Genomic DNA, 26806 nt, shown 5'->3' with positions numbered 1-26806 from the left:
ATGCAGATCTCCATCGCTTGCACCGAGCAGAACCTGCGGAGCCGCAGCAGCGATGACCGACTGTGCGGGGGCGGCGGGCGGGCGGCGGGCACGGCGGGCGGGGGTCCCGGCCAGGGGAACAACGGCGCTTTCCAAGCCCCGGGCAAGGGGACCCGGCTGGCGGGGGGCGTCCGGGCGTCCGGGCAAACCCTGCCCCACCAGCTCGCCTTCCTCCTGCGGGAGTCCACCGGACGAGCCACCGGCATGAACTATCGGTAAGCGGGCTTCAGGGGCTGGGAGGAGGGGGAGCCGGACTACAAAGCCCATCGCCCGCGCGGGACTCGACCAGCGGCAGGTGATGCTGAAGGTTGAAGTCTGTGCTTGTGAGGGGTGGGGGGGCTCATTACAGCAGGGGGGAGGATGGAACTGGGAAACACCCCTCCCCAAGAGTGCCGGACTACAAAGCCCATTGGCCGCTCAGGACTTGACAAGTGATGCTGAAGGTTGAAATCTGTGCTTGTGGAGGGAGAGGGGGGTTGATTAGGGCGGGCGGGGGAGTGTTGAGCTGGGGAACACCCCTCCCCAAGGGTGCTGGACTACAAAACCTATCGGCTGGGCAGAGCTTGACCAGCAGCCGGTGATGCTAAAGGTTGAAGTCTGTTCTTGTGGGGCGGAGGGGGTTGATTAGGGTGGGCAGGGGGACGGTCGAGCTGGGGAACACCTCTCCCCAAGGACTACAAAGCCCATTGGCCACGCAGTGCTTGACCAGCGGCTGGTGATGCTGAAGTTTGGGGTCTGTTTGTGGGGAGCGGGGGCTGATTACATGTAATGAGCTGCCCCCTCCCCAAGGGAACACCCCTCCCCAAGAGTGCCAGACTACAAAACCCATTGGCCACGCAGGACTTGACCAGGGGTCATTGATGCTGAAGGTTGGAGTCTGTTCTTGGGGGGAGGGAGGGGGGTTGATTAGAGCAGGCTGGGGAACATCCCTCCCCAGAGGGGCCGGACTACAAAGCCCATCGGCCACGCAGGACTTGACCAGCGGCCGGTGATGCTGAAGCTTGGAGTCTGTGCCTGTGGGGACGGGGGGGGGGCTGATTACATCAGGGTGGGGGTCAAGGTGTAATGACCCCCCCACTCCCCAAGGGAACACCCCTCCCCAAGGGTAGCGGACTACAAAGCCCATTGGCCGTGCAGGACTTCACCACCGGCTGGTGTTGCTGAAGGTTGCAGGGACTAAGGTCCAGGGGGAGGAGCGGATTGCGGGGAGAAAATTGATCGGGGGGGGGGGGGAGGGAGGGAGAGAAGTGAGGGGGGAGGGATGGGACTGTGCTGAAGAGTCCCTCCCCAAGGGGATGCAGGACTACACATCCCATCGACCGCTGAGTACCTGCTTTTGCAGTCTCATTGGGGGGCCCTTAAAGTGGGAAGAAGGGAGCCGTGTTGCGCCAGTCGCCCGGGGATGCTGCCTGACTACAAATCCCATCAGCCACGCAGTCGGAAGATTGCAGTGGAAGATTGGGGGAGGGGGTGTCCCATTGTCTGCTGGGACGGAGGTTGGCAGCGATGCGTTTTCGGGGGGGGGGGAGATGGAAACCAGTATGTGTAAAGGGGGGGGCGGGCGGGTGCTGTGTTCCAATCCAGCGGATTTCTGGGACACTTTGACAGCAGGGAAAGAGGGAGGGGCGTTGTGTCCCCTCTTGTCAGAGGGCGGGGGGGGGGGGACAGGGGACGAGGAATGAATGAAAGTGGTTTCTTATTTTCTTGACAATTTGGAGAGCGGGGTCATGGAGTGACCATCAAGATTCTGGGGTTCGTACTTTCTAGAATAGGGCATTAAAAAGGGGGTCGAGGGAGCCGAACCCCCCCTCCCCAAAATAGAAACCCACGTGAATCCTCCCAGATGCAGCCTAGCAGATCTCAAAGCAGCCCATACGGATATTTCAGAAGGGGAAAACATTATCCAGGAGTCCCAAAGGGTCCTTGCAAAGCCCCCCCCCCAAAAAATAACCCCCCACATTCCTCCCAGCTTCCCCTCCAATTTCCCAAATCCCTCCTGCTTCATTTTTGCCATTTTAATTCCAGTTCGATGGGGGATGAACCCGAAAGTTAATTGACTCCTTTTCAGAAAAAAAAAATGGGGTTCTTGCAGATGGGAGGTCGTGGGGGGAAGAATGATGCAAGACTTTGGGGGTCCCCTTGTAAAAAGAAGGGGGCCGGGAGGGGGTGGGAAACCCCCCTACTGTTCCACTAAAGTGTTGTGTGACTTGGACAGCTGGTGGAAAACAACCCCCCCCCACACACACACACTTTTTCCCACCTGGTCAGGTATGAAATCCAGATGGACTGAGTTTCAGCCTGCCCTGTGAAAGAGGCAGCGAAGGGTGTGGGTGTGTTTGTGTGTGTTTGTGTGTGTTTGTGTTCTAAAAGGGTCGAGGTTTGCCTTCTGCTCCGTTCCAAAGGAAAGATTTCCCTTCGCCGAAAAAAAAAAACCCCTGCGTGCCCCAAAGAATATTCATAAGGAAGCTTTGCGGGCTGCAGAGGTGTGGTGAGATTGTGTCCTTGTGTGCTGTGTGTGTGTTTGCGAGAGGTGCAACTGGGGTGAGGAAAAGGAGGAGGGGGAGGAGAGGCGCTTGGCATGCGGTGAGGAAGAGGAAGGGGGCGTGATGGGCACCTCTAAAAGGATTAAGAGGCAGGTGGCATCATGCCAGGAGAACAGAGGATAAGGGTGGGGGGGGGTTCGAATCAGGCCTGGGGGGGAGGGGTTGGGGGCTGGCCAGCCACCATCCCAGCTGGGAGATCCAACTCCTTCTTGCTCCCCCCCTCCCCCAAATCAGATCCTTCTTGGGATCTGGCTCTCTTCCAAATCCCCTTCCCAATTTTATCCTAATCCTAGCGGTACGTTGCTAATCCAGGCGGGCAGATTAAAATCCGGGGCGGACAAACTTTTGACGTGGGTGGCCACGTTGGGCTCTGGGGCGGGTGGGGAGCGGGGTGGCCACATCCGGGCAGATGGGGCAGACGACGGTCGCTTCACGGAACCCGGCAGCGAGATCCAAATCCGACCGAGAGGCTGAGACTCGCTCAACGTCCTGCAAACTCTCGTCTCATTTCTCTTAAAGACGGAAGAGAGCAAGGAGGGGGGGGGAAGAAATGGGATTTAATGTCGGGCCCACATTTAAATCCCCAGCAGTGGTCTGTGGGTTGTCGTCCGCCCCCCCTTTTTCAGAGGATTAATATTTGTTGGAAATAGCTGCCCACATGAAACTGGGGTGGTTCGTGGCCTGTTTTCCTCCCAGCAATTAGAAGTGGGGAGTGACTCGCTTCTCCAAAGCGCAAACCATCTATTTTTAACTTTGTTATTGCTCAAAAGGGTAACTCCCTAATCCGACGGGTGAGAGAGAGAGAGAGAGAGTCACCCTGGGCACTAAGCAGGGAGGAACACGGCCCAGAAGGAGCAGCCGCAGCTTTCCAGAGGGGGGCAGAAACTTGGGAAGAGCGGATTCCAACATTCGTAGTCGCCGCGTATTCCTGGTTTGTCCATCCCCAAACCGATGGAAACGCGGCTTGCTCACCCCTGGAGGGTTTTTCTGGCCTGCATTTTCTCCTCTAAATGTGTTGGACTACAACTCCCAGCATGCTGGGCAGCGCCAGAACACTGTTGCATAGTGTATGGGGGGGGGCACGCTATACTTCAAAGAAAGCGTACGTGAAACACAATTGTTCCGTTGGTGGTGAACACCTCGCGTCGGAAAGCAGGAACCTTGTATAGGTAGTCCTCGACTTATGGCCGTTCGTTTAGTGACCATTGAAAGTTATAACTGAAAAAAGGGACTTAGGATCATTTTCACACTTATGACGTTTGCGGCTACCCCAAGATCACGTGATCAAAATTCAGAGGCTTGGCCACTGACTCGTATTTATGACCATTGCAGCGTCCTGCGGTCACGTGATCCCCTTTTGCGACTTTCTGAGGAGCAACGGCCATTGGGGAAGCCAGATTCACTTAACGACCATGTCACTAACGTAGCAACCGCAGTGATTCACTTAATGAATAAAAAGCCAAGAAAAAAACAGGACCACATTCACTTAACAGATGACTCCCTTTAGCAACAGAAATTTGGGGCTCAATCGTGGTCGTAAATTGAGAACTACCTGCAATGGCATGTGCGAATGATCTTGGGAGGGGGGTGGAACAGGAAGAGCTGAAGACGAGGCAAGAGGCAGGTAAAAGGCAGCTGCGCCCACAGAAGGAATGAGGACATGGGAAGAAGCGATCTCGGAAGACACTCTCACTAGTGTCTTAGACTGTAAAGGGGGGGGGGGGGAGAAAGATGAATTTTGAGCCTTGTAAGATTCGGCTAATGTAACCTTACAATAAAGTAGAATTTGTACTTCCAGGCGTTTTTCCTATCCCTCCCAAGACTGACATCACTCCTGAAAGTATGTTTCCCCCCCTCTTAGTTTTACAGCTGAAGAGACTTGGGAGGGTGCCTTCTTTTTTGCCACGTCCACCTTCCTTCTTAGGGCTCAGCTGCCTCTTCTCTTGCTTCATCGGCAGGTCTTCTTCCTGCCTCCCAAAGCCATTTCCACAGACCCCCGTTGCCACCCCCAGGGCCCAAAGGCTTAACTGATAGTTGCTCCCCCCACCCCAATTTCACCTTCCCATTTTTTTTCCCGTTTCAGGAACCTTGGGAAGTCTGGTCTGCGCGTCTCCTGTCTTGGCCTCGGTGAGTTTCCCTGAGTTGGGTGGGCTTCGGTGGTGCAGAATACTTCCGAAGGGTGGTAGGTTCCCTCAATTTTGGGAAACTTTCTTGGGTGTGTTTGTTGCTTCTTCCTTCGTTGCTTCCTCCTTCGCCAATCGGATTCCTGGTCCACCACGGAGTCTGTAACCAGATGGTTCAATGTTAAGGAGACTATAAGGTCTATCAGGGGGTCTCCAACCGTGGCAACTTTAAGGCTTGTGGACTTCAATTTCTAGAATTCCCCAGCCAGCCGCCGAGGTCCCTTCTAATTCTCTTCGATCTCTTATTCCATTAATTAACCAGTGGAACAAAGTGGGTTGTGGGAGGGTGCACACACATCCCGCAGCTTATTTTTGGTCGCAGGGGCTTGAGGGGGGGTGACGCATATGTGCTGGGGGAGGGCACGTGCAAGGGGGATGGGGGGAGCAGGGGGGGTCACGCACGCATGCATGCACAGAGGGGGGAGCATTGCATTATGGGTGTGGCCGTGGGCGCGCTTTCATGCATGTGCACGCGATTTTGGCATACGAGCAGAAAACAGTTAGCCATCACTGCTGTATAGGGTCTCCTGCTTGAGCAGGGGGTTGGACTAGAGGACCTCCGAAGCCCCTTCCGACTGTTGCTAATCTTAGCAGGAGGAGCAAGCGACTCAATCGATCATCCTATTTCAAAAGCCTGTTTTTCCCTCATAGGTACTTGGGTGACGTTTGGATCCCAGATCTCCGATGAGGTGAGTCTCAAACTTTGCCCGCTTAGTCCAGGGGTGGGTTCTGGCTTCTTCTACTGCCGGTTCGCTCAGGGACGCGCTTTGGGCGCATACGCAGTAATTTAAAAATTGCTTCTGCGCATGCAAAAGCAAAAAAGATGCCGCCGCTGATATAACCAGTTCGGGGGCGTGGCCCGGCAAGATACTACCTACTCAGTCATACCGTACCGTACCGGTAGGAACCCACCTCTGCCGCCTACTCATTTCGTGACTGTGGAGGAAAGATGTAACGGTCCAAAGGACAGGAAGGAGATCTGGCCACCAAGGTAGTGGACAGAGGAGAGAGTCTCCAGTCCCAGCCAAGAACATAACAGGAGAAAAAAACCCTCTCAGCGAAGCTCTCGTTCCGACAACCATACAGCGCATTCAGTCGTGCAAGATTCCTTAACTACGGCCATTAAAAACAAAACCTGGTTTCTATAAATTGGGGTTTTTACTCTGGTCTACCTTGTTGGGATCTTGCAGCAGGGAGATTCCCAGGAGGAATCTATTTTGATTTGACGGAATTAAGAAAAATTAAAGTTGTGTGGGCTACACACTCCAGGTCCTCTCCTCGCCCTTCGCTGAATTTCTTCTGGTTTTCCTAAAATGGGGTGTCAGAACCGGACACGATATCAGACTGGAGCAGTGTTTCTCAAAAGCTGGCAACGTTTAACATGGGTGGACTTCAACTCCCAGAATTCCCCAGCCAGCCGCATAGCGTAACTTTCTTAATGGACGGTGGGTATGCAGTAAGCATAATATATCTTCACTTCAGCAAAGTGGGAAAAAAAGAGAGCTGGCTGGGGAATTCTGGAAGTTGAAGTTCACAGGTCTTAAATCAGGGGTCTCCAACCTTGGCCACTTTAAGCCTTGAGGACTTCAACTCCCAGAATTCCCCAGCCAGGCGCATAGGGTAACTTTGTTAATAGATGGTGGGTATGCAGGAAGCGTAATATATCTTGACTTCAGCAGGGGGGGGGGGGAAGAGCTGGCTGGGGAATTCTGGGAGTTGAAGTCCTCAGGTCTTAAATCAGGGGTCTCCAACTTTGGCCACTTTAAGATGTGTGGACTTCAACTCCCAGAATTCCTCAATCAGTGATGGAGGGTAACTTTCTTAATAGATGGTGGGTATGCAGGAAGCGTAATATATCTTGACTTTAGCAAAGTGGGGGGGAAAGAGCTGGCTGGGGAATTCTGGGAGTTGAAGTCCAAACATCTTAAAGTTCCGAGCTTTCCTTTTTAAAAAGAGATGTAGATTGACCTCAGCTTCCTCTCCAAGTCTCAGAATTGAAAAGACCCCCTCTTCCTAGCACGCACACACACACATGCACACTTGTGTCCCCCCGAAAGCCAAGATAGATAGAAAAGTTTCTAAGGGTTTTTCCCCCCTTTCTTCTGATTGATTAACAGGCAGGAGTTGAGCGGTTGGTGGCAGATTTTTCTAACTGTGCAAGAGAGGCTTTGTGTGTGTGTGGGGTGTGTCTGTGTAGAGTGAAGCCTCTCAGATTTAAAAAGCCCCCTTCCTCTTTTCTCAAAAAACCCCTCCCCCTTTTCTTTTTCTGCTTCTAGGTGGCTGAAAACGTGCTCACCATCGCTTACGAAAACGGGGTCAACCTCTTTGACACGGCCGAAGTCTATGCTTCTGGCAAGTAGGTTGGGCTGTCGCACTCTTGGCTTTCTTGGGGTGGGGGGAAAATGAGGACGGGGGGGGGGGGACAGATGGACAGGATCCAGAGTGTTTGCAGACTGAGCTGCAGCTGTGTCACCTGGGCCGGGAAGAGATTCAACAGGCGTAGATTCTCTTTTAATTGGGAGATTGGGGGCAGTAAGGCTGTGTGGTTTGCCGTCCAGCAAGCTCTGCCCAGAATCGAATAGGGGGTTGGACTGGAGGACCTCTGAGGTCCCTTCCGGCCCTGGGATTCTGCGTTCTACGTTCTCTCCTGATCCAGAAAGAAAAGGGAATATTTCTCCGTTGCAAAAGGAATTGAATTGTCTAGGCCAGGGATCAGCAAAACTCCGGCTCCGGAGCCACATGTGGCTCTCTCATCCCTCTGCTGTGGCTCCCTGTCGCCGGTCGGCTCCACCATTGATAGGGCTTTCGGTTAGGACAGGTAGAGGAAAATGGACGCCGCACTATGGTGGGGGAAGCGGACTTCCCGTCGGCTCCAGAATTGAACAGGGGGGCTTCCAGTGAGGACATTTGTGGCTCTTTGAGAGGCCAAGGTTGCCGATGACTGGTCTAGGCCCTGCCCTACCGCTGCCAAGTTCCCTTAGCTCTCGTTGGCATGGCCAAGGGTCACCTCAACCGCAGCCCCCCACGTGGCGTCCTGGGCGCCAACCCCACTCTGTGCCTGTCCTGCCAAGCCTATCAATTGAATAATCAAAGTAAAAAAAAGACAAAATCTTTTAACTCCCCCTGTGGCTGTTCTGTGCATTAGGGCAGATCTATCAAACAGCCCCCCCTGCATTTCACAGGCTGCCCAGCTGTGCAGGCACTCTGCACCGATAGGGGGGAAATTCTATGCCCAGGAGCCCACATGCACCGTGCACGGAGGGGGGGAAATGGCTTTTTCCAGGCTTAGAAACTTTCTTGCCCGCTGCAGGGAGAAAAAGGCACTTTGTCCATGCTCAGAGACTCTCTTGGCCTCTTCGCAGGGAGAAAAAAGGGCACTTTTCTACGCTCAGGGGCCCCCTCGAGCATTTTGCAGAGAGAGAAAGGCGCTTTTCTTTCCCATGCTCAGAAACCTCATTGGGTGCTTTTGCAGAGAGAGTCTTTTTTTTTTCCAATCTCAGAAAACAGTCTGGGACGTTTTTTGCAGGGAGAAAGGGGTGCTTTTCTTGCATGCTCAGGAGCCCTCTTCTCTTCTAACCGCTCTGTTCTAATCCAGAGGCTTTATCCCTGCTGGAGATGTCCTTCCTTTCCATGAGACGGCCCTTGGTGTGTTTTTTTCTTCTCTTCGCCTGTCGCTTCGCAAGCCAAGCATTGGCTGGGAGCGTTTCCCTCTCGAATGGGGCCAGTTTCAGAGTCGGTGACACGATTCTGTCATTCTGTATTTGGGGATCCGTCCAAACGGTGTGTGTGTGTGTGTGTGTGTCTGAAAAAAAGAGAGAATGAAAGAGGGAGGGAGACAGAGAAAGAGAGAAAGAAAGAAAGAGAAAAAGAGGAAGAGAGGAAGAGAAAGAGAAGAGAGAAAGGAAGAAAAAGAGAGAAAGAGAGTGAAAGAAAGAGAAAAAGAGGAAGAAAGAGATCAAGAAAGAAGAGAAAGAGAAAAAGAGAAGAGAAAGAGAGAAAGGGAGAGAGAAAGAAAAGAGAGAGAAAGAATAGAAAGAAAGAAAAAGACAGAGAAAGAGAAAGTGGGAGAGAATGAGTGAAAAGAGAGAAAAAAAGAAAGAGAAAGGAGAAAAAGAAAGAGATAGAGAAAGAAAATGAGAGAGAAAGAGAGAGAAAAGAAAGAAAATGAGAGAGAAAGAGGAAGAAAGAGATCAAGAAAGAGAGAAAGAAAAAGAAAAAGAGAGGGAGAAAAGAGAAAGAAAGAAGGAGAGAGAAAAAAGAGGAAGAAAGAGAGAAAGAAAGAGAAATATTTTTTTCCAAGGATGATGGAAAATTTAGAAGGGGTGAATTCAGGTGGAGCTGAACTGCACACAATCACATCAGCGACAAGCAGACAGACGGGGCCTTTGCACAAATCGTAGCCCACAGGGCATACACACACACACACACACAAATTGTGCACTTGCACACACGTGCACACACCAATGCACAAATGGGCCTCGCTCAACTGGAAGGCTTATTATGGGATTGCCATTTCATCCGCTTCGCAATTGCTGCAAAAACGTCATGTTGTAAGAGGAGAATTGTGTTCCTTTGTCGTGCTAAAACAACGACAACAACGACAATCAAAATCAGGATGCAGGCAGCACCTTTGCCCACAAAGGCTTCTGTCCCGGAATAACATCGGTTGTCAGAAAAGGAGCCTCCATCCCAGTTCCTCCTGACTAAGACAAGAGTCGGCAGGCACCCCGGAGGTCATCTAGTCCAGCCCCCTGCTTAGGCAGAAAGACAGGGTTATGGTGGGAGTCAATAGTGGGGGTGGGAAGAGAGAGATTATGTAGGGCTTTCTTGGTGTGTGTGTGTTGTTGTTGTTGTTGTTTCTGGAAGCAACACACAATTTCCCAACACAGTGGCTGAACAAGGAAGCAAGCATCTTGGGAGGTAGGGAGGCCACCAAGTGATATTCTTACAGCCGTGAAAAGCTCCCGTCCCTCAAGAGGGGAGGGCGCAAAGGGAGTGGGGGGCATCAACAATGAGGGGGGCTGTAAGGGAGGGTGGAATGATATTTCCATGCCGAGGACTCTGTGTGTGTGTGTGTTCTCCCTTCCTCATTATCATCCCTTTTTTCCTTCCCTCCTTCCCTCCCTCCCTTCTTTCCTTTGCCTCCTCTTCCTCCCTCATCATCCATTTTCCTCCCTCCCTCTCTCCCTTCCTTCTTTCCTTCCTTCTTCCTCCGTCCCTCTGTCACTCCCCTCTTCTCCCCTCCCTCCCTTCCTTTCCTCCCTTCCCCCTTTTCCCCTCATTCTCCCCCTCTCCCTTCCTCATCATCCCTTTTTTCCTTCCTTCCTTCCTTCCCTCTCTCACTTCTTCTCATGATGATCCCTGTTTTATTCCTTCCTTCCTTCCTCTCCCTCCCTCACTACTTTCCTTTCCCCCCTCTCCCTGCCTCATCATTCTTTTTCCTCCCTCCCTCCCTCCCTTCTTTCTTTCCTCCTCCTCTTTTATATTGGCTTTCCTTCTTTCTTTCCTCTTTTCTATATCCTTCCTTCTACCTTTTTTCTCTTCCAGAGCAGAGAAAACTTTGGGGAATATCTTGAAGAGCAAAGGATGGAGGTAAGGCACACACAGACCCCGCCTCGGTCCCTGCTGGCACCCATGATGCCCCCTCCCCCCAAATAACCCTGATTGACAGCTGGGTCCTTTCCTGGAAGGGCAGAGGCTGAGAGTGGGTGGGGCTGTGAGGTCATCGAAGGGGGCGGAGTCTCATCTGGATCCTTGGCTAATTTAGGGGGATTCCCCTTCATTCTTCCTACCTTCAGTGAAACCTTTTGCAAAATTGCATACAGCTAGTCCTCGATTTACGACCACAATGGAGCTCGACGCTTATCTGATAAGGGAGACGGACGTTAAGAGGCTCCATTTCACAACCTTTCTTTTTCCACCGCTCTTAAGCGAATCCCTGCCATTGTTAAGCGTGTCACGCGGTCGTTAAGCGAATCCAGCTCCCCCCCTTGGACTTGGCTTGGCGGAAATGGCCACCGTCATAAATACGAGTCCGTCGCCAAGTGTCTTTGAGTTTCCGCTCGCGGGCATTTGACCCCGTATGTGTGTGTGTGTGTGTGTGTGTGTGTGTGTGGGAAAAACAGTCCTATGTCCCCTTTTCTCCGGGACGTAACTTCGAACAGTCGCTAAATGAAATGTCGTAAGTCGAGGACTGCCTGCATTTCTGGCTGTGGGGTTGTGGGGGCTTCTGCCTGACGACTTTTCCCCCTTGGACTTATTTTTTTTTGCTTTCCTTTTGCAGACGTTCCAGCTATGTGGTCACCACCAAAATTTACTGGGGAGGCCAGTAAGTGGCCCGAGGGGGAAACTGGGAGGAAATGGGGGCTCCACTGTGCAGTGGGAAGCAGGGGGGGACCCCCACACATACCCCACCCCCAGTCTCCCAGAATTGCAGGAAAATCAGATCCCCCCCCCCTTCTTCAGTGTCGCCTTTTCCAAAGTGGCTTCCGATGGCATTGGACTACAAGGACCATCCTCCCCGGCAGGGTGACACTTTGGGGGGTGGGGGGGGAAATGTCACTGCATGTGCATAGGGCTGTGGTTTTTTTTATTGTGATGCTGTGGAAAACAGGAACTGACACCCTCTCCCATAGGACTTTTTATCTTGGGTGCCCCCCCCAAAAAAAACCCATCTAACTGCCCTTTGGGGAATGGGGGTGGGTGGGAGGGGCAGCTGGGCCTGGAGGTGACCTTTCACCCTCTTTTTTTTCTTTTCTTTTCTTCAAAGGGCGGAGACTGAAAGGGGCTTGTCCCGGAAACACATCATTGAGGGTAAGAAGGGGGTGGCAGGGGAATGGGGAAAGAGGGGAGGGGGCTGGAGGGTTGAGGCCTGGATGGGAACTGAGTCTCAAGGGAGGGGAGACGGGGGACAATTCATGGAAAGGGGGATCAGCTTTAAGTAAGAGAGAGAGGGAGGGAAATAGATAAGAGGAAGAGAGAAGTGAAATAGAAGGGAGAAGAAGGAGGGAAGGAAAAAGAAGAGGGAGGGAGAGGAAGGAAGGAAGGAAGGAAAAAAGATGAGAGGGAGAGGAAGGAAAGGGAGGAAGGGAGGGAAGGAAGAAAGGAAAAAGAAGAGGGAGGGAGAGGAAGGGAGGAGGAAGGGAAGGAAGGAAGGAAAAAGAAGAGAGGGAGGGAGAGGAAGGGAGGGAAAAAGATGAGAGGGAAAGGAAGGAAGGAAAAAGATGAGGGAGGGAGAGGAAGGAAGGAGAAAAATAGATATGGAGGGAGAAGAAATAGAAGGAAGAAAGATGAAAAATATATAAGAGGAAGGGAAGGAGGGAGAAGATAAATAGAAGGGAGAGAAAGGAAGGGAGGGTGAGTAGATGGATGAAAGGATGGATTTAAGTACGGAAAAATGGGTGGATGGAAGGGATGGATGGATGAAATGATGGAGGGATGGAAGGAAAGAAGGATGAGTAGAAGGACGGATTAAGGGACAGAAGGACGGAGGGATGGGTAGGTGGAAGAGCGAATGGATAGATGGAAGGATGGACTACAAGCTCCTCAATGATGACCCCCCCAGCTCCCATCATCCCCAGCCCTCCCACTTTGGCACTTCTAATTCCACATTTCCCCCCCCACCCCCCACCCATTTCCCAGGGCTAAAAGGCTCCCTGCAGAGACTCCAGCTGGGATACGTGGACATCGTCTTCGCTAACCGGATGGATGCTAACAGCCCCATGGAAGGTGGGTGGGCTTGCTTCCTCTCTTCTCGTCTTCTCCCCCCCCCCCGCCCTCTAACTTTAGGGGTCAGGATTAAGGGACCCCCAATTTCCCAGCCTTTCCATTTCGAGTAAGAGCTGCCTCCCGTGTCTACCCGGAAGAAAATACCTTTTTACCACTTGCCAGGATAATCTCGCCACAATTATTCTTATTTTTTAAACCATTTAATGAGTGTCTCTCTACGACAGGGGTCTCCAAACTTGGCTACTTTTAAGACTGGTGGACTTCAACTCCCAGAATGCCCCAGGCAGCCTCGTAGGGTAACTTTCTTAATAGACGGTGGGTATGCAGGAAGCGTAACATATCTTGGTTTCAGCAAAGGTGGGGGAGGGGAGCTGGCTGGGGGAATTCTGGAAGTCTACAAGTCTTAATTGCGGGGTCTCCAATGTTGGCCACTTTTAAGACTGGTGGACTTCAATTCCCAGAATTCCCCAACCAGCTGCGTAGGGTAACTTTCTTAATAGACAGTGGGTATGCAGTAAATGTAATATATCTTGACTTCAGCAAAGTGGGGGGAAAAGAGCTGGTTGGGGAAATCTGAGAGTTGAAGTCCACAAGTCTTAAATGTGGGATCTCCAACCTTGACGACTTGAAGACTTGTGGACTTCAACTCCCAGAATGCCCCAGGCAGCCACGTAGGTTAACTTTCTTAATAGACGGTGGGTATGCAGGAAGCGTAATATATCTCAACTTCAGCAAAGTGAAGAAAAGAACTGGCTGGGGAATTCTTGGAGTTGAAGTCCATAAATCTTCAAGTTGCCAAGTTTGAAGACCTCTGCTCTAGGAAAACTACAACAGACAACACACAGAGGCGCATACACACACACACACACACACACACACACACACACACACACTCACACACACTCGTTCCTCTGTCATTATAGAACACTTTGGATCTTCGGCAGAGTTTAAACAAATATTCCAGAGACAATATTTTGCGGGCGGTAGTAAAAAAAACCAGTCAAGATGGCGGCAACAGTGGCAGCCATCTTGACTTTTCTTGAGCACATCTTGCACATCTTTTCCCTAGTGAAGGCAACGGCCTCTGTTCCCCCTTTTTTTTCTAGGGAGGGGGTGCAGGGGAAGGGGTGAGCTGCCCCAGGGGCCTATATGACACCCCCAGACTCAAATTCTGGTGCCCAGCCAACCAGGCTTAGCTCTGAAAACTCCAGCCCGTCTCATTGGTTTTCTCCTTCCTCCAGAGGGCGACCTGAATTTCCGAGTGTTCTTGCTGGAAGGTACTATAGATCCCCCTCCCTGTGAGCCCCCTCCCCAATTTCCTGCTTCTCCTCTTGTCTCTCGCACCCCGGACCTCTCAAGCCTTTAGAAAGGGGAGGGGCACCAACAAAAAACCACCTACAACGTTAGGTGTATAGATCAGTCTTTCTCGGCCTCTGCCCCTTTAAGATGGGTGGACTTCAGCTCCCAGAATTCATAGCCGGCTAGGGAATTCTGGGAGTTGAAGTCCACCCGTCTTAAAGGGGCAGAGGCTGGTGGAAGACAAGTTTGCAGAGGCTTTTAAATCTGCATTTTCCCCCCAAGAGCGAATGACATTTTCGGGGTGGGGGGGGAATTGTGTGACCCTCATTGTCCTTGTCGCGCTTCCAGTGAGGAGACCCCAGGTTTTAGGAAGGGCTAGTTAGATGGGGGTCTTTTGGGGTTGCCTCTCAATGTGGATTTTCCCCACCACCTTTAGTCGAAAGGGGTTAAATTCAATGGGTCGGATTTAATGTGTTAGGTTTACATTCCAGACAGCAATTTTAAAAAGTGCCCGATTTCTTTTTTTAATTTTTTTAAATTTATTTGTCTGCTATCTGAATTCAGGCTGAATCTAAGGTAACTGGAATAGAGCAGAGCAGAGCAGAGTACAGTAAAATAGAATAGAATAGAATAGAATAGAATAGAAAATATGGATGGGATGGAATGGAAGAATAGAATAGAATAGAATAGAATAGAATAGAATAGAATAGAATAGAATAGAATAGAATACAGTAGAAAATATGGAATAGAATAGAATAGAAAATATGGAATGGAATGGAATAAAATAGAATAGAAAATATGGAATGGAATAGAATAGAGAATAGAATAGGATTCAGAATATAGAGAATAGAATAGAAGAATATAGAATAGAATAGAATAGAATAGAATAAATAGAATAGAATGAATAGAATGAATAGAATAGAATATAGAATATAGAATATAGAATATAGAATATAGAATATAGAATATAGAATAGAGAATAGAATAGAGAATAGAATAGAGTTGGAAGGGACCTTGGAGGTCTTCTAGTCCAACCCCATAAACCATTTCAGACAAATGGTTGTCCAATCTCTTCTGAAAAACGTCCAGTGTTGAGGAAGACCCTCGTACTATAATTAGGGCTTTAAGGTGCATTCAAAAAAATCAAAATGGGAGACGTGGGTGCAATCAAACCTATTCCTGTTTCACCAGCTTCGTTGTTTCGTAAGTCGAGGACTACCTGCGGTAGAATCTGGCTTGAGAGGTCTCTCCTGCCTTTCCCTCTTGTCTTGAACCCAGAACTCCTCTTGGCTGCCCATCATAGCCTCCTAACACTAACCAGCCCTAGTCTCTAACCCAGGGGTTGGCAACCTGCGGCTCCGGAGCCTCATGTGGCTCTTTTATCCCTCTGCTGCGGCTCCACCATTGATAGGGCTCTCGGGTAGGACAGGTAGAGGAAAAAGGATGCCGTGCTAGGAGGAGACTCTATGGTGGGGGAACCGGACTTCCCGTCGGCTCCAGAATTGAACTTCCGGCCAGCTTCCGGTTAGGACATTTGCGGCTCTTTGGGTGTTTAAGGTTGCTGACCCCTGCTCTAACCCCTTAATTCACTGTTTCTCAATCTTGGCTCCTTTTAAGACAGGTGGACTTCAACTCCCAGAATTCCCCAGCCTGCCTACACACTAGATATGGGAGAGTTTGTCTCCTGCCTTTTCTTCTTGTCCTGAATCCTCTTTGCTGCCTATAGTAGCCTCCTAACTCTAACCAGCCCTAGTCTCTAAACCCCTTAATTCACTTAATTCACCGATCTTGTCCCCTTTAAGACGGGTGGACTTCAACTCCCAGGAGGGCTGCTGGGGAATTCTGGGAGTTGAAGTCCGCCCCTCTTAAAGGGACCAGGGCAGAGAAAGCCTCTGGGTGTTTTCCCAAGGAGGAAACCCAACTGACTTCAGTGGGGCTTACTTCCACCTTACTCCTCTAGGTTTCATTCTCGCCGTACTTCTGCGTAGGAGGCAGACGTGTGTAGTGCGTAGTTGCAAGCTTTGTGTCCCTCCCCACCCCATCCAAAGTTGTGTGTGGCTTGTGCTGCCAAGGACAAGAAGAGACACCTCCGGTTTAGCTGCTGTCTTATCGTTTTGGCCACTATTTCAATAATCCAGAAATCCTGATTGCAAAAAACGTTATTTCCCCGAAAATAAGACCTCCCCGAAAATCTTATTTTTTTATGTCTTATTTTCGGGGAAAACACGGTACCTTCTTGTGAAATAAATACAGTTGCTCCTCCGCTTACAACAGCTCTCTTAGTGACCATTCCAAGTTACGGCGGCACTGAAAAAAACTGACTTACGAGCCTTTTTTTTACGGTTACTTACGACCTTGTCAAGCATCTGCACAACGCAGGGGTGTCCAAACTTGGGAACTTTAAGACTTGTGGACTTCAACTCCCAGAATTCCCCAGCCGGCTGGCTGGGGAATTCTGGGAGTTGAAGTCCACAAGTCTTAAAGTTCCCAAGTTTGGACACCACTGGCATAACGCAATCAAAATTCTTGGCCTCCGATTCACATTTATGACGGTTGCAGTGTCCTGCGGTCCCCTTTTGCGACCTTCCGACGAGCCGAGGTCAATAGGGAAGCCAGATTCGCTTAACCCGCGGGGGACTCGCTTAGCAACGGCAAGGATTCGCTCGACAGCGGCGGAGAGCACTCTCGCCAAATTCACTTAAGAAATGCTTAGCGACAGTAATTTGGGCTTCCATTGTGGTTGTAAGTGGAGGACTACCGGTAATAATAAATGAAAAATCAGTAAAAAAAATATAACCCTGTTGTATTTTAGGGTTAAAATCAAGCAGTGATTAAAAATGGGAGAGTTAAAAGAATTGGCAGCTTTATAGGGCATTTTGCTGACTGCGTTTAAGCGCAAACCTTTTATTCTCGGTGCTTTTTTTTTTTATAGTGGACTCACCTACATTTTGCCATGTTCTTTGCGAAGATTTCTTTGAAATGTATTTCGCACTTCCTCCTCCACTTTCTCCATTTTCCTGAAGGAAAAATGATTAAAAAGAGGTGGTGATGAATATTCCTTACGGAAAGTGATTTAGAAATAACCCTCTAGCCCATTTTTCAGCGAGGTGGTGCTAAATTGAAAATCTAAGGTGGCAATGGATGGACGTATGCATTATTTGCATTAAACTCAGGTGTTTGTTTGTGTGTGTGTGTGTGTGTGTGTGTGTGTGTGTGCGTGGTTTGTTTGTCCAAACTGTGGTTTGTTGAAGCAACCCCAGGGGTGGTATTCACTTACTTTCCCTACCAGTTCGCAAATGTGAGCACACTCTTGCTTCGCTCACCTGCATCCTGTCAACGCAAGCGCACGGCTGGCCGTGAATGTCCTTTGCTCACGCGGGTGGCTTGCCCACATGTGTGTGGCTTGACAACATGGGTGTGGCATGACTTGGTGGGCGTGGCAAGGGAAGGATACTGCAAAATCCCCATTCCCTCCCCACTCCTGGGGAAGGATACTGCAAAATCCCCATTCCCTCCCCACTCCTAGGGAAGGAAACTGCAAAATCCCCATTCCCTCCCCACTCCAGGGGAAGGAGACTGCAAAATCCCCATTCCCTCCCCACTCCAGGGGAAGGAGACTGCAAAATCTCCATTCCCTCCCCACTCCAGGGGAAGGATACTGCAAAATCCCCATTCCCTCCCCACTCCTATTGGTTTTCCAATTTCCTAGAGTTTGCTAAAAGTAGAGAAGTCCACAAAAGTTGCTCGGAAACATAAAGATGGATTCGTGGTTGTGTTTTGTAACTTAACTTTGATACTGATGTTAACATGCAGGCTGTGGATTTTGAAGCTGTCCCTTCCCTTCAAAATCCACAGCCTGCATGTTAACATTAGTATCAAAGTTAAGATCCCTATCGGGGTCTTTTCCAACTTGGCAACTTGAAGGTTCCTGGAAGCTGAAGTCCGACCTATTTTTCCAAAGCCCCAGAAAGCAGGACAAGAAGCAACGGATGGAAACTAACCAAAGAGAGAAGCAACCTTAGAACTAAGGAGACGTTTCCTGACAGTGAGGACAATTAGTCAGTGGAACTCACTGCCTCCAGAAGTTGCGGGTGCTCTGTCACTGCAGACTTTCAAGAAGAGACTGGACAGGCCCTTGTCTGGAATGGTCTAGGCTGGTCTCCTGCTTGAGCAGGGGGTTGGACTAGAAGACCTCCAAGGTCCCTTCCAACCAGAGCTGGTATTCAACCAGTTCGGACCGGTTCACAGAAACGGGTCATGGAAATCGTGGGTGGGGCCATGGGCCCACTCCGCCCTGCCTGCCCCAGCTCTGTGCCATTCTATTTTGCACTTTTTCAAGCCAAAGCGCATGCTGCAGATGGCCGGCCACGTGTGGAGCGCGCTCACATTTGTGACCTGGTAGGGAAAGTAAGTGAATACCTACTGTTCCCTCTTATTCTGAGCCAGGCTTCCTTTAAAAGCAAGGAGCGGAGTCTTGGTCCCGGCGAAACCACTTTTGTTTTCCACGACTGAGTTCCTTTCATTCAAAGTCAGCAAACAGTCTTTCCATGGAATGCTTATCCACACGAACCTTATCTCGCTTGGCGAGCTGCCAGAGAGCTAGTTTCCCAACGCATGGCAGGGCCAAACTTGGCACGGAGTCTCGTATAGTCCCAAATATAACTTTCCACTCTTGAACCAACCGAAGGAAGGGTTTCTTGCAAAAGCCCCCTCCCCGTTCCTGTGGGAGGGGCCAATCACCTCCCAGGGTCCCAAGTCGACCCTGCTTTCTCTTGTCTTCTGGCAGCTCTGCGCATGCGCGCACTGGGAACAGGCTCCAGCTGTTCCTCTGCCTCGCTGCTGTCTAGCTCCCTCTCGGCCTCTGATGCAGAGCCCTTGTCTCAGCTTTCCTCAGCCCCCCAGGACTGGCCCATGTTCCTCCCCCAACCTCCTCACTGTCCGGCTCTCTCCTGCTGGCGGGCCACAACTTTTTTTCTGAATACGAAAGACTCCCCATCTTTGAAACGCGAGGAAGAAACGGAGGGAGAAGGTACTTCAGGGCTGATCTCTCTTTCTATTTTCATTCTTCCCTCCAGAGATTGTCCGAGCCATGACGTACGTGATCAACCAAGGCATGGCCATGTACTGGGGGACTTCTCGCTGGAGCGCCATGGAGATTATGGTAAATTCCGACTTTTTGAGGGGGGGGAACAGTATAGAAGTTGGTTCCTCTCTTTCCCCCACTCCTCAATCTCTTCTCCCCCCCCCCCCCTTTCTTCTCTGCAATGTAGGAAGCCTACTCGGTGGCCCGGCAATTCAACCTCATCCCTCCCGTGTGCGAACAGGCGGAATATCATATGTTCCAGAGAGAAAAGGTGGAGACCCAGCTTCCAGAGTTGTATCACAAGATAGGTATGAAGGAAGGAGGGCTTGGGAGGGGGTCTCAGGAAGGGAGCCCTCCCTCCCTATTTTCCCCTCCTGCATGATAACGTTCTTCCTTGCCCTCCTCTCCATCTATTCATTGCAACCCTGCTTTGACCAAGATCAGTGGCTTTCTAACTTGGCAACTTTTAAGACTGGTGGACTTCAACTCCCAGAATTCCCCAGCCAGACATGTAGGGTGACTTTCTTAATAGACGGTGGGTATGCAGGAAGCGTAATATACCTTGATTTCAGCCAAGTTGGGGAGGGGGAGAGCTGTCTGGGGAATTCTGAAAGTCCACAAGTCTTAAATATGGGGTCCCCAATCTTGGCCACTTTAAGACCTGTGGACTTCAACTTCCAGAATTCCCCAGCCAGCCATGTAGAGTAACTTTCTTAATAGATGGTGGGTATGCAGTAATATATCTTGACTTCATTCAGCAAAGTGAAACAAAGGGCTGGCTGGGGAATTCTGGGAGTTGAAATCCACCAGTCTTAAAACAGGGGTCTCCAATCTTGGCTACTTTAAGACTTGTGGACATCAACTCCCAGAATTCCCCAGCCAGCCACATAGGGTAACTTTCTTAATAGACGGTGGGTATGCAGTAAGCGTAATATATCTTGACTTCATTCAGCAAAGTAAAAAAAAAAAAGAGCTGGCTGCGGAATTCTGGGAATTGAAGCCCACCCATCTTAAAAGTTGCTGAGGTTATTGACCTCCATGTTGATTGGGGAATTCTGGGAGTTGAAGTCCACCCACCTTACAGTTGTCAGAGTTGGGAAACATTGACCTAGAGATGAACACAAAAGGAGTTCAGTTGTGTTTTTATGGGTTTTCCTAACTAAGAGACAAACCATGATTCCTAAACACAGGACATTGCAGAAGTGAAGGTGGCGTATATTCGCCTAAGGTTAATGGGCTAAGCACCCAATCAGCTGATGCTTGAAGGATCTAGAGGTCCCTTGCTTTAAGGTCAAAGTAAGTTTGAGGGAAGCTGTGGGTGATACCTGAAAATTCAGTGAGAGGAGGAAGAGGAACTGCTGTCCGTCCTGACCCCACCTGCTCCATTTACCTTCTTCAGGTGTAGGAGCCATAACTTGGTCTCCACTGGCGTGTGGACTCATCACGGGAAAATATGAGGAATGCGTGCCGGAGAACTGCCGGGCAGCCATGAAGGTAGGATCCCAACTGTTCTTGACCGCCGAAATGCAGCACAATCTCAAATCGAATTATTGCCACTGTCAAAACATGTAATATTAAATATACATTCCCCTTTTTTTTCTGGTATTATGCCTAGGAAGGCATAAGAAAAATAATTAATTAATGATGATGCCTAAAAATAATAATTCTTATGATGCTTTCGTCCAGATATTTTTTTTGCTTTTGGACATGTCCACCACATGTGGTGGTATGTTCCCCAAATTGATTACCGTATTTTTTGGAGTATAAAATGCACCTTTTTCCCTCAAAAAAGAGGCTGAAAATCTGGGTGCGTCTTATACACTGAACACAGCATTTTTCGCCTCCCGAAACCCCGCCCCCTTCACTAAAATGGCCGTGCATAGACTTTAGGAGGCTTCCAGAGTGCCCCTGGGGGCTGGGGAGGGCAGAAATGAGCAAAAAAGAGGCCCGTTTTTTGCTCAATTTCCCCCCACCCAGCCCCCAGGAGCACTCTATAAGCCTCCTAAAGGCTTTGCATGCCCTCTTTTTTTTGACAAAAAACGGACCCATTTTGGCGAAAAACGGGCCTTGTTTTGCTTATTTTTGCCGCCCCGCCCCAGGAGCACTCTACAAGCCTCCTAAAGGCTATGCATGCCCTTTTTGGGGGGGAAAAACCGGGCCATTTTTGGGAGGTCTGCCGAGTGCAAAAACTTTTATTTTTAATTTGCCTCTTCAAAATCTTGGTGCGTCTTATACTCCGAAAAATACGGTACATTTCCAACATTTAACGGATGCGTTTTTAAACGTTTTGGCTAGTCTTGCCGGCGGTAAGTGCTACCTTGTGAAAACCTCTCTTAAGCGCTCCTTCCCCCTAACCCAAATTTAGTCTTCGGCCGAGACTTCATCATCGCTCCAAGTCTCACAACTTATTCATTAACGTAGAAGGTCCTTGAAAGGGAGGGTGGGAGCACTTTGCTCCAAACCGATGCTCGGTGGGCTGAGCTGAGGCTTATGGCTTGCTGGTCCATGAGGACCTTCGGTGACGGTCTTGGCCCTCTCCTCCTCTTTCAGGGGTACCAGTGGCTGAAGGAGAAGCTGCAGAGCGAAGACGGGAAGAAGCAGCAAAGCAAGGTGAAAGCATTGCAACCCATCGCTGAACGCCTGGGCTGTACCGTGGCACAGCTGGCTATTGGTGAGGACGCTGGAGGGTGTGTGTGTGTGTGTGTGTGTGCATGTCTCTGCGTGTGTGTCTTTTTGTAACAGTGCCCTAAGGCAGGCGTCGTCCCTCCCTATCAGGGGATTCAGGCAAAACCTTCTGTGTGCGGAATGAGGCCCAGACCTAGCTTTTTCAGGGTAGCCCCTCCAGCAGCCAAATCACAGGAGGAGGAGGCGGCGTGGGAGTCCGGGTCAGCATCCGAGGGGGAAGAGGGAATGGAGCTGGCAGAGAGACAGAGAGACAGAGGCGGAGCCTGGGCTGTCCGTCAGTCTTCAGATGGAGAGTCAACAGCCGCCAGGTCCAGAGGTGGCTGATGAGGAAGAGGAGGGACAGCTGGGTCCAGTGCCTGACACGTGGATGAGCAGAAGACAGAGGAGAGGAGAACAGTGGAAATCTATGGGCCGGTCCTTGGGACGGAAGAGCCACTGCTGCTAGCGAAGCCCTCCCAGCTATGGGGATAAAAGGCAGGGGGGCGGAGAGAAATAGATGTGGCAGACAACTACTCATCTTCCAGCTGGACAGACTTGTTAGCTTGCGGTGAGAAAGAAACTTTTTGCCAGGGCTGCCGGCATTCCTAGTAAGGGAATCTTTTGAGTTTCACTTCAGAGGGTTTGTCGTATTCGGGGAGCTGGCTCAGAACACGGATTCCCTTCCGCGTCCATTTTGATCATTGTGTTTCTCAACGGTTGTGTTGGGATTCTTTTGCAATGAGTTTCAGTTGCTCCAACATCGGGGGGTTTTCAGAAGAGACGGGACAGTCATTTGTCTGAAATGGTAGAGGGTCTCCTGCTTGGGCAGGGGGTTGGACTAGAAGACCTCCGAGGTCCCTTCCAACTCTGTTGTTCTGTCCCTCTAGACTTTTTTTGGGGACAGCAGAATGAAAAATACAGTCCCCAGAATCGAATCAGCAGCTCTTTGCAGCTCCTTAAACCACAATGCCTAGGGAGATGGAGCCAGGCAGGGGGTGGGATTCAGGCGGTTCGGACCAGTTCGGACGAACTGGATGCTAATTTTACATCTGGTTCACCAAACCAGTACTTGCAAGGATTGGATGACCCCGCCCACCCCTCCCCTCCGAGGAGTCTCCACTCGGCCCGTTTTGGATGCCAAGTAAGTGCAAGGCCCCCCCTGAGGCTCTGGCAGGAGGACAAACGGACCTCCCGGAAGTTCTAGAAGTCTGGAAACGGGCCCGTTTTTGGCCTCCGGAGGGCTTCCGGACCCCGGGGGAAGGCCGTTTTCGCCCTCCCATTGTCTCCGGAGCCTGGGGAGGGCGAAAATCCCTCCCCACCCGTGGTGCAGGAGGCCGAGTAGGCCACACCCACCATGGCCACGGCCACCCATCAACCAGGCAGAGAACCGGTTGCTAACGTGTTTGAATCTCACCCCTGGTGCCAGGGATGCATTTTGGGCGTGGCACGCTCTGAAGACTTTCTTCCTTGAAACTGAAGGGGTCGCACGGCTCTGGTGCAGAGTAGTCACAACTACAGGAGTAATAATAAACCTGGGAGAGAGGAAGTGGGGCAGATTGTTCATGGAGAGAAGAATCAACAGCTCATGGGATAGAAGTTGGGATGATGTTTCTTAATTCCTGGGTTGGGGGCAGCTGGTGGGTTATATGGATGGGGGACCATGAGGAAATCTCAGCACGGTGGGGAGACCAGAAAATTGGGGGCGTGGGGGAAATCCCAACACGGGCGGTAGCAAACAACTTCCATGCTGTTAACCTAGCGAGCCCCGCGTCCGCGTCTCTCCCTAAGGATTTTGGCTCTCCTTGAGCTCGGGAGAAATTACCTGACAGGGAGGACAACGAACCAGGGGAAATGCCTGCCACCAGAAGTTTCAAGTGCTCCATCCCTGGAGATTTTGAAGAAGAGATCGGACACCCATTTGTCTGAAACGGTGTGAGGTCGGATACGTCACGGGCTGGCCCAGCCCAATATGTCACATGATGACGACATGACGATGTTTGACACACACACACTGCCCCCGGTGTAATGTCTCCTGCTTGAGCAGGGGGTTGGACTAGAGGACCTCCAAGGTCCCTCCCAAGTGCCATTTGGAGAAGGAGAAGGAGTGTCTCCTGCTTAGAGGACCTCCAAGGTCCCTCCCAAGTGCTGTTTGGAGAAGGAGAAGGAGTGTCTCCTGCTTGAGCAGGGGGTTGGGCTAGAGGACCTCCAAGGTCCCTTCCACCAGACCAGAGAAGTGGAAAATCGGTCAGAATGGTGATTCCAAAAAGCTTCCGAGATGAGGTGTGAACAGATAAGATTATATCAGAAACATATTTTTTCCCGGCTTCTGATGCTTTTGCTGTGACCCTCTCACGTTGAGAAATCAGGGCAGCCCCTGGAGCAGATTCACAGCAAGCGGGGAGGGGGGACCTGCAGAAAGCTGTCCCTGAATGCACCAGAGAAGAGAGGCAATGATCACACTCCCACCCACGCGCAAGCACCAATTTTAGAAAGGTGGGGAGAAGAGGCTAAACTTGTTCCTTTCTGACCTATTTCGGGATGGGGTGGGGTGGGAATCCTATCTTCCCAACAGCCTGGTGTCTTCGCTCAGAAGGGGTCAGTTCCGTGCTCCTGGGGGTCTCTAGTGCCGAGCAGCTCATCGAGAACCTGGGATCCATTCAGGTGAGGAGGAGGAGGAGGAGGAGGAGGAGGAGGAGGGTGAGGTCCTTGGTGCTCTCTGAGCTTGGTAGTTTTTTGCAGACATTTCGTGACCCACCTAGGTAACACTATCAATGCTAGGAGGGAGTGGTATGCGTGAAAAGGAGGAGGAGGAGGAGGAGGACGGTGAGGTCTTTGGTGCTCTCAGCTGAGTTTTCTTGCAGATGTTTCATGACCCCGCTAGGTAACACTATCAGTGCTAGGAGGGAGTGGGGTTTGTGGAGATGGGAAGGGAAAGAGGAGGAGGCCAGAGATCTGGTGACCAGTCACTCAGTGGGGGAGGGGGCTGCATGTAACCCCATCAAGGTGGAGGCTCTGGGTGAGGGCAGCCCCCCCCCCCCGCTATCTATGTTTTCAATTCACCTGTAGTTTTTCCCACCAAGCAAGGTGGTTTGAATGAAGACTGGTTTAAAAAGCTGGGGAGGGGGGGGGGGAACCAGCAGCTTCCAACCATCCATGGAGCCCCCCCCAACCCCCCAACAGAGAAATTCAACGTAAGGGGGCTGCAACCTTGGGGGTTCCGGGGGGGGGAGGAAGCTTGCTTGCTTGCTTGCTTCCTTCCTTCCTAATTCCTTTACTCTCTCTTGCCCTTTCTGTTCCTCCTCCCTTTTCTATCCTCCCTCCCTTCCTTCCATCTGCCCTCTCTCCTTTCCTCCCTCTTTATCTTTCCTTCCTTCCCTTACTCATTCCTCCCTTTTTCCTCCCTCCCTCCCTAATTCTTTTACTCCCTTTTGTCCTTTCTCTTCCTCCCTCCCTCTTCTCCTTCCTCCCTTCCTCCCTTCCCTATTTCCTGTCGTGGGTACTCTTGGTGCTTAGTCATTTTCCTGCAGACGTTTCTTTACCCAAACTAGATAACATCATCAGTGACATTTTAAGAGACCCTACCTCAAATCACCCAAGAAGGCAGCCGTAACAATTACAGATATGACCCTGGGGTGTGGGGGAGGGCATGCACCACATTTTTCATGCTGACAACCCCCTCCCCTCTTCCTCCTCCGACAGGTCCTCACCCAGCTGACCCCTCAAGTCATCCAGGAAATCGACGCCATACTGGGGAACAAGCCCAACGCCAAGAAGGAGTCCCGGGCGTAGGAGGGCCGGCGCGCGGCCCCACCAGACTTGCCTCCCTCCTGCTCCTCCGTGGACCCCCGTCTCCCATGCGTCTCCCGCCCGCCCGCCACCCACCAGCTGCTGCCTTTGACAAGGGCGGGTGGTGGTGGTCGAGAAGAGCCGCTTTGCGCATGAACCAAAATATCCATATTCTTCCAAGACAGGTGAAGCAGAAAGTTTCATCCTGCCCCTCCACCCCTCCCCGGGGCGGCTGCTTAGTCTCGAGTTCAAATCTAACAGCATGAGCAATCGCGCTTGGCGGGCTGACCCCCGCCCCAATGCCTTGGCCTGGCTGGGCCGGTGCCCAGGGCTGCTGCAACCCCTTTCCGTACCGGGGGAGGCCTGGCTTCCTCCAGTGGGGGTTGTCGGAAGGGAGTGGGGAGGGTTGGGAATAACCTAAAGAAATAAGCACAATCTCGGTCGGAGAGAACCTGGATGTGTCTGGGGTGTAAGATAACCTCGGTTTCATGACGACCCTCTGTCCCTTGTGCGGGGGACCTTGCACCCCATTTCTCTCTCTTTTTTCCCCCCCGTGGCTTGGTTTTCCTTCTGGGGCAAGATGCTTTCCCCAATCAAGGTCTCCTTTCTGGATATGCCGGGGGAGAATCCTGGAGGTCGTCGTCTCAACCAGAGGTGGGTTGCTACCGGTTCGTGCCGGTTTGTACGAAGCGGTTGTGAAATGTTGCCTGGGTCTCCGAACTGGTTCCTCGTTCGCCGCAGTATGGTTTTGAGGGGCATTTTTTAATGTTCTGCGCGTGCGCAGACCTATTTACAGGCAACTGTGTGCACGCACCGAACCAGCCGTAACGCCGGCAGCAACCCACCGACAAAAGAAACCGTCACAATTTGCAATACGGTCCAGGACGAACACCAGCATTGTTGTAAAGAAATCACAGAGAGCCTTTGCCCACGAGTTAGATTGGCCTAGATCTGGACCCAAGTGGGGGGGGGGGGAAACACACCTATGGAAGCACAAAATGGACCCCCTCGCCTTAAAACCCCAGTTTTAATTTTTTCCCCAAGTTTGCCTTTTTCTTCTCCGTTCCTTTTGGTCTTTCTCATTCTTCCTTCCGTTGCTCACCAATATAATTTTCTCCGGCAGTGCTTCGGGATTTCTTCTTTTCATTCTTAATTGTTTCCTGCCCCCTCCCCCCAAAATAGGGGGGAGCAAAACTTACTGTGACCCATGCAAGGTCAAGAAGCTGGCTGTGATAGGATGTGTATTACCAAAAAAATGGGGGGGGAGGACTCTTCGCTCGTAGCACAGCAGCCAGCGTCTTTCCTTTGGTTTGATTTCTCCCCCTCCCCACAATTTCTCAAGGAGGAATGGGGGCCATGTCGGCTGACCGGTCTTGATCGGGTCAATCATTGCCTGCTGGTTGCAGCCGATCTTCAGAAGCCAAAGAGATGAAAGGCCACCAGGTATCTCAAGGCAGGGGACTCGATCAGGGAGGGGAAAG

General features: G+C 51.1%; 1 protein-coding gene across 1 annotated transcript; it reads left to right on the top strand.

The window, feature by feature from the left end:
- Positions 1–26553, top strand: LOC309381410 (voltage-gated potassium channel subunit beta-3-like; the record flags this gene model as incomplete). Its single annotated transcript, XM_081932367.1, has 15 exons — positions 1–254; positions 4666–4709; positions 5417–5454; positions 7042–7121; positions 10313–10357; positions 11049–11093; positions 11535–11578; positions 12407–12493; positions 13735–13770; positions 18868–18953; positions 19063–19183; positions 20275–20369; positions 21426–21546; positions 24112–24200; positions 25239–26553. The coding sequence occupies 15 exons, from the start codon at positions 1–3 to the stop codon at positions 25326–25328; spliced, it is 1275 nt and encodes a 424-aa protein (XP_081788493.1). The 3' UTR covers positions 25329–26553.
- Positions 26554–26806: the final 253 nt, after the last annotated feature.

The sequence above is a fragment of the Natrix helvetica genome (genome assembly GCF_964273705.1).
Source record: "Natrix helvetica genome assembly, chromosome: Z".
Lineage (NCBI taxonomy): Eukaryota > Metazoa > Chordata > Lepidosauria > Squamata > Natricidae > Natrix > Natrix helvetica.
The sequence above is the reverse complement of the archived record's forward strand: the minus strand, read 5'-3'. Positions and strand labels throughout refer to the sequence as shown.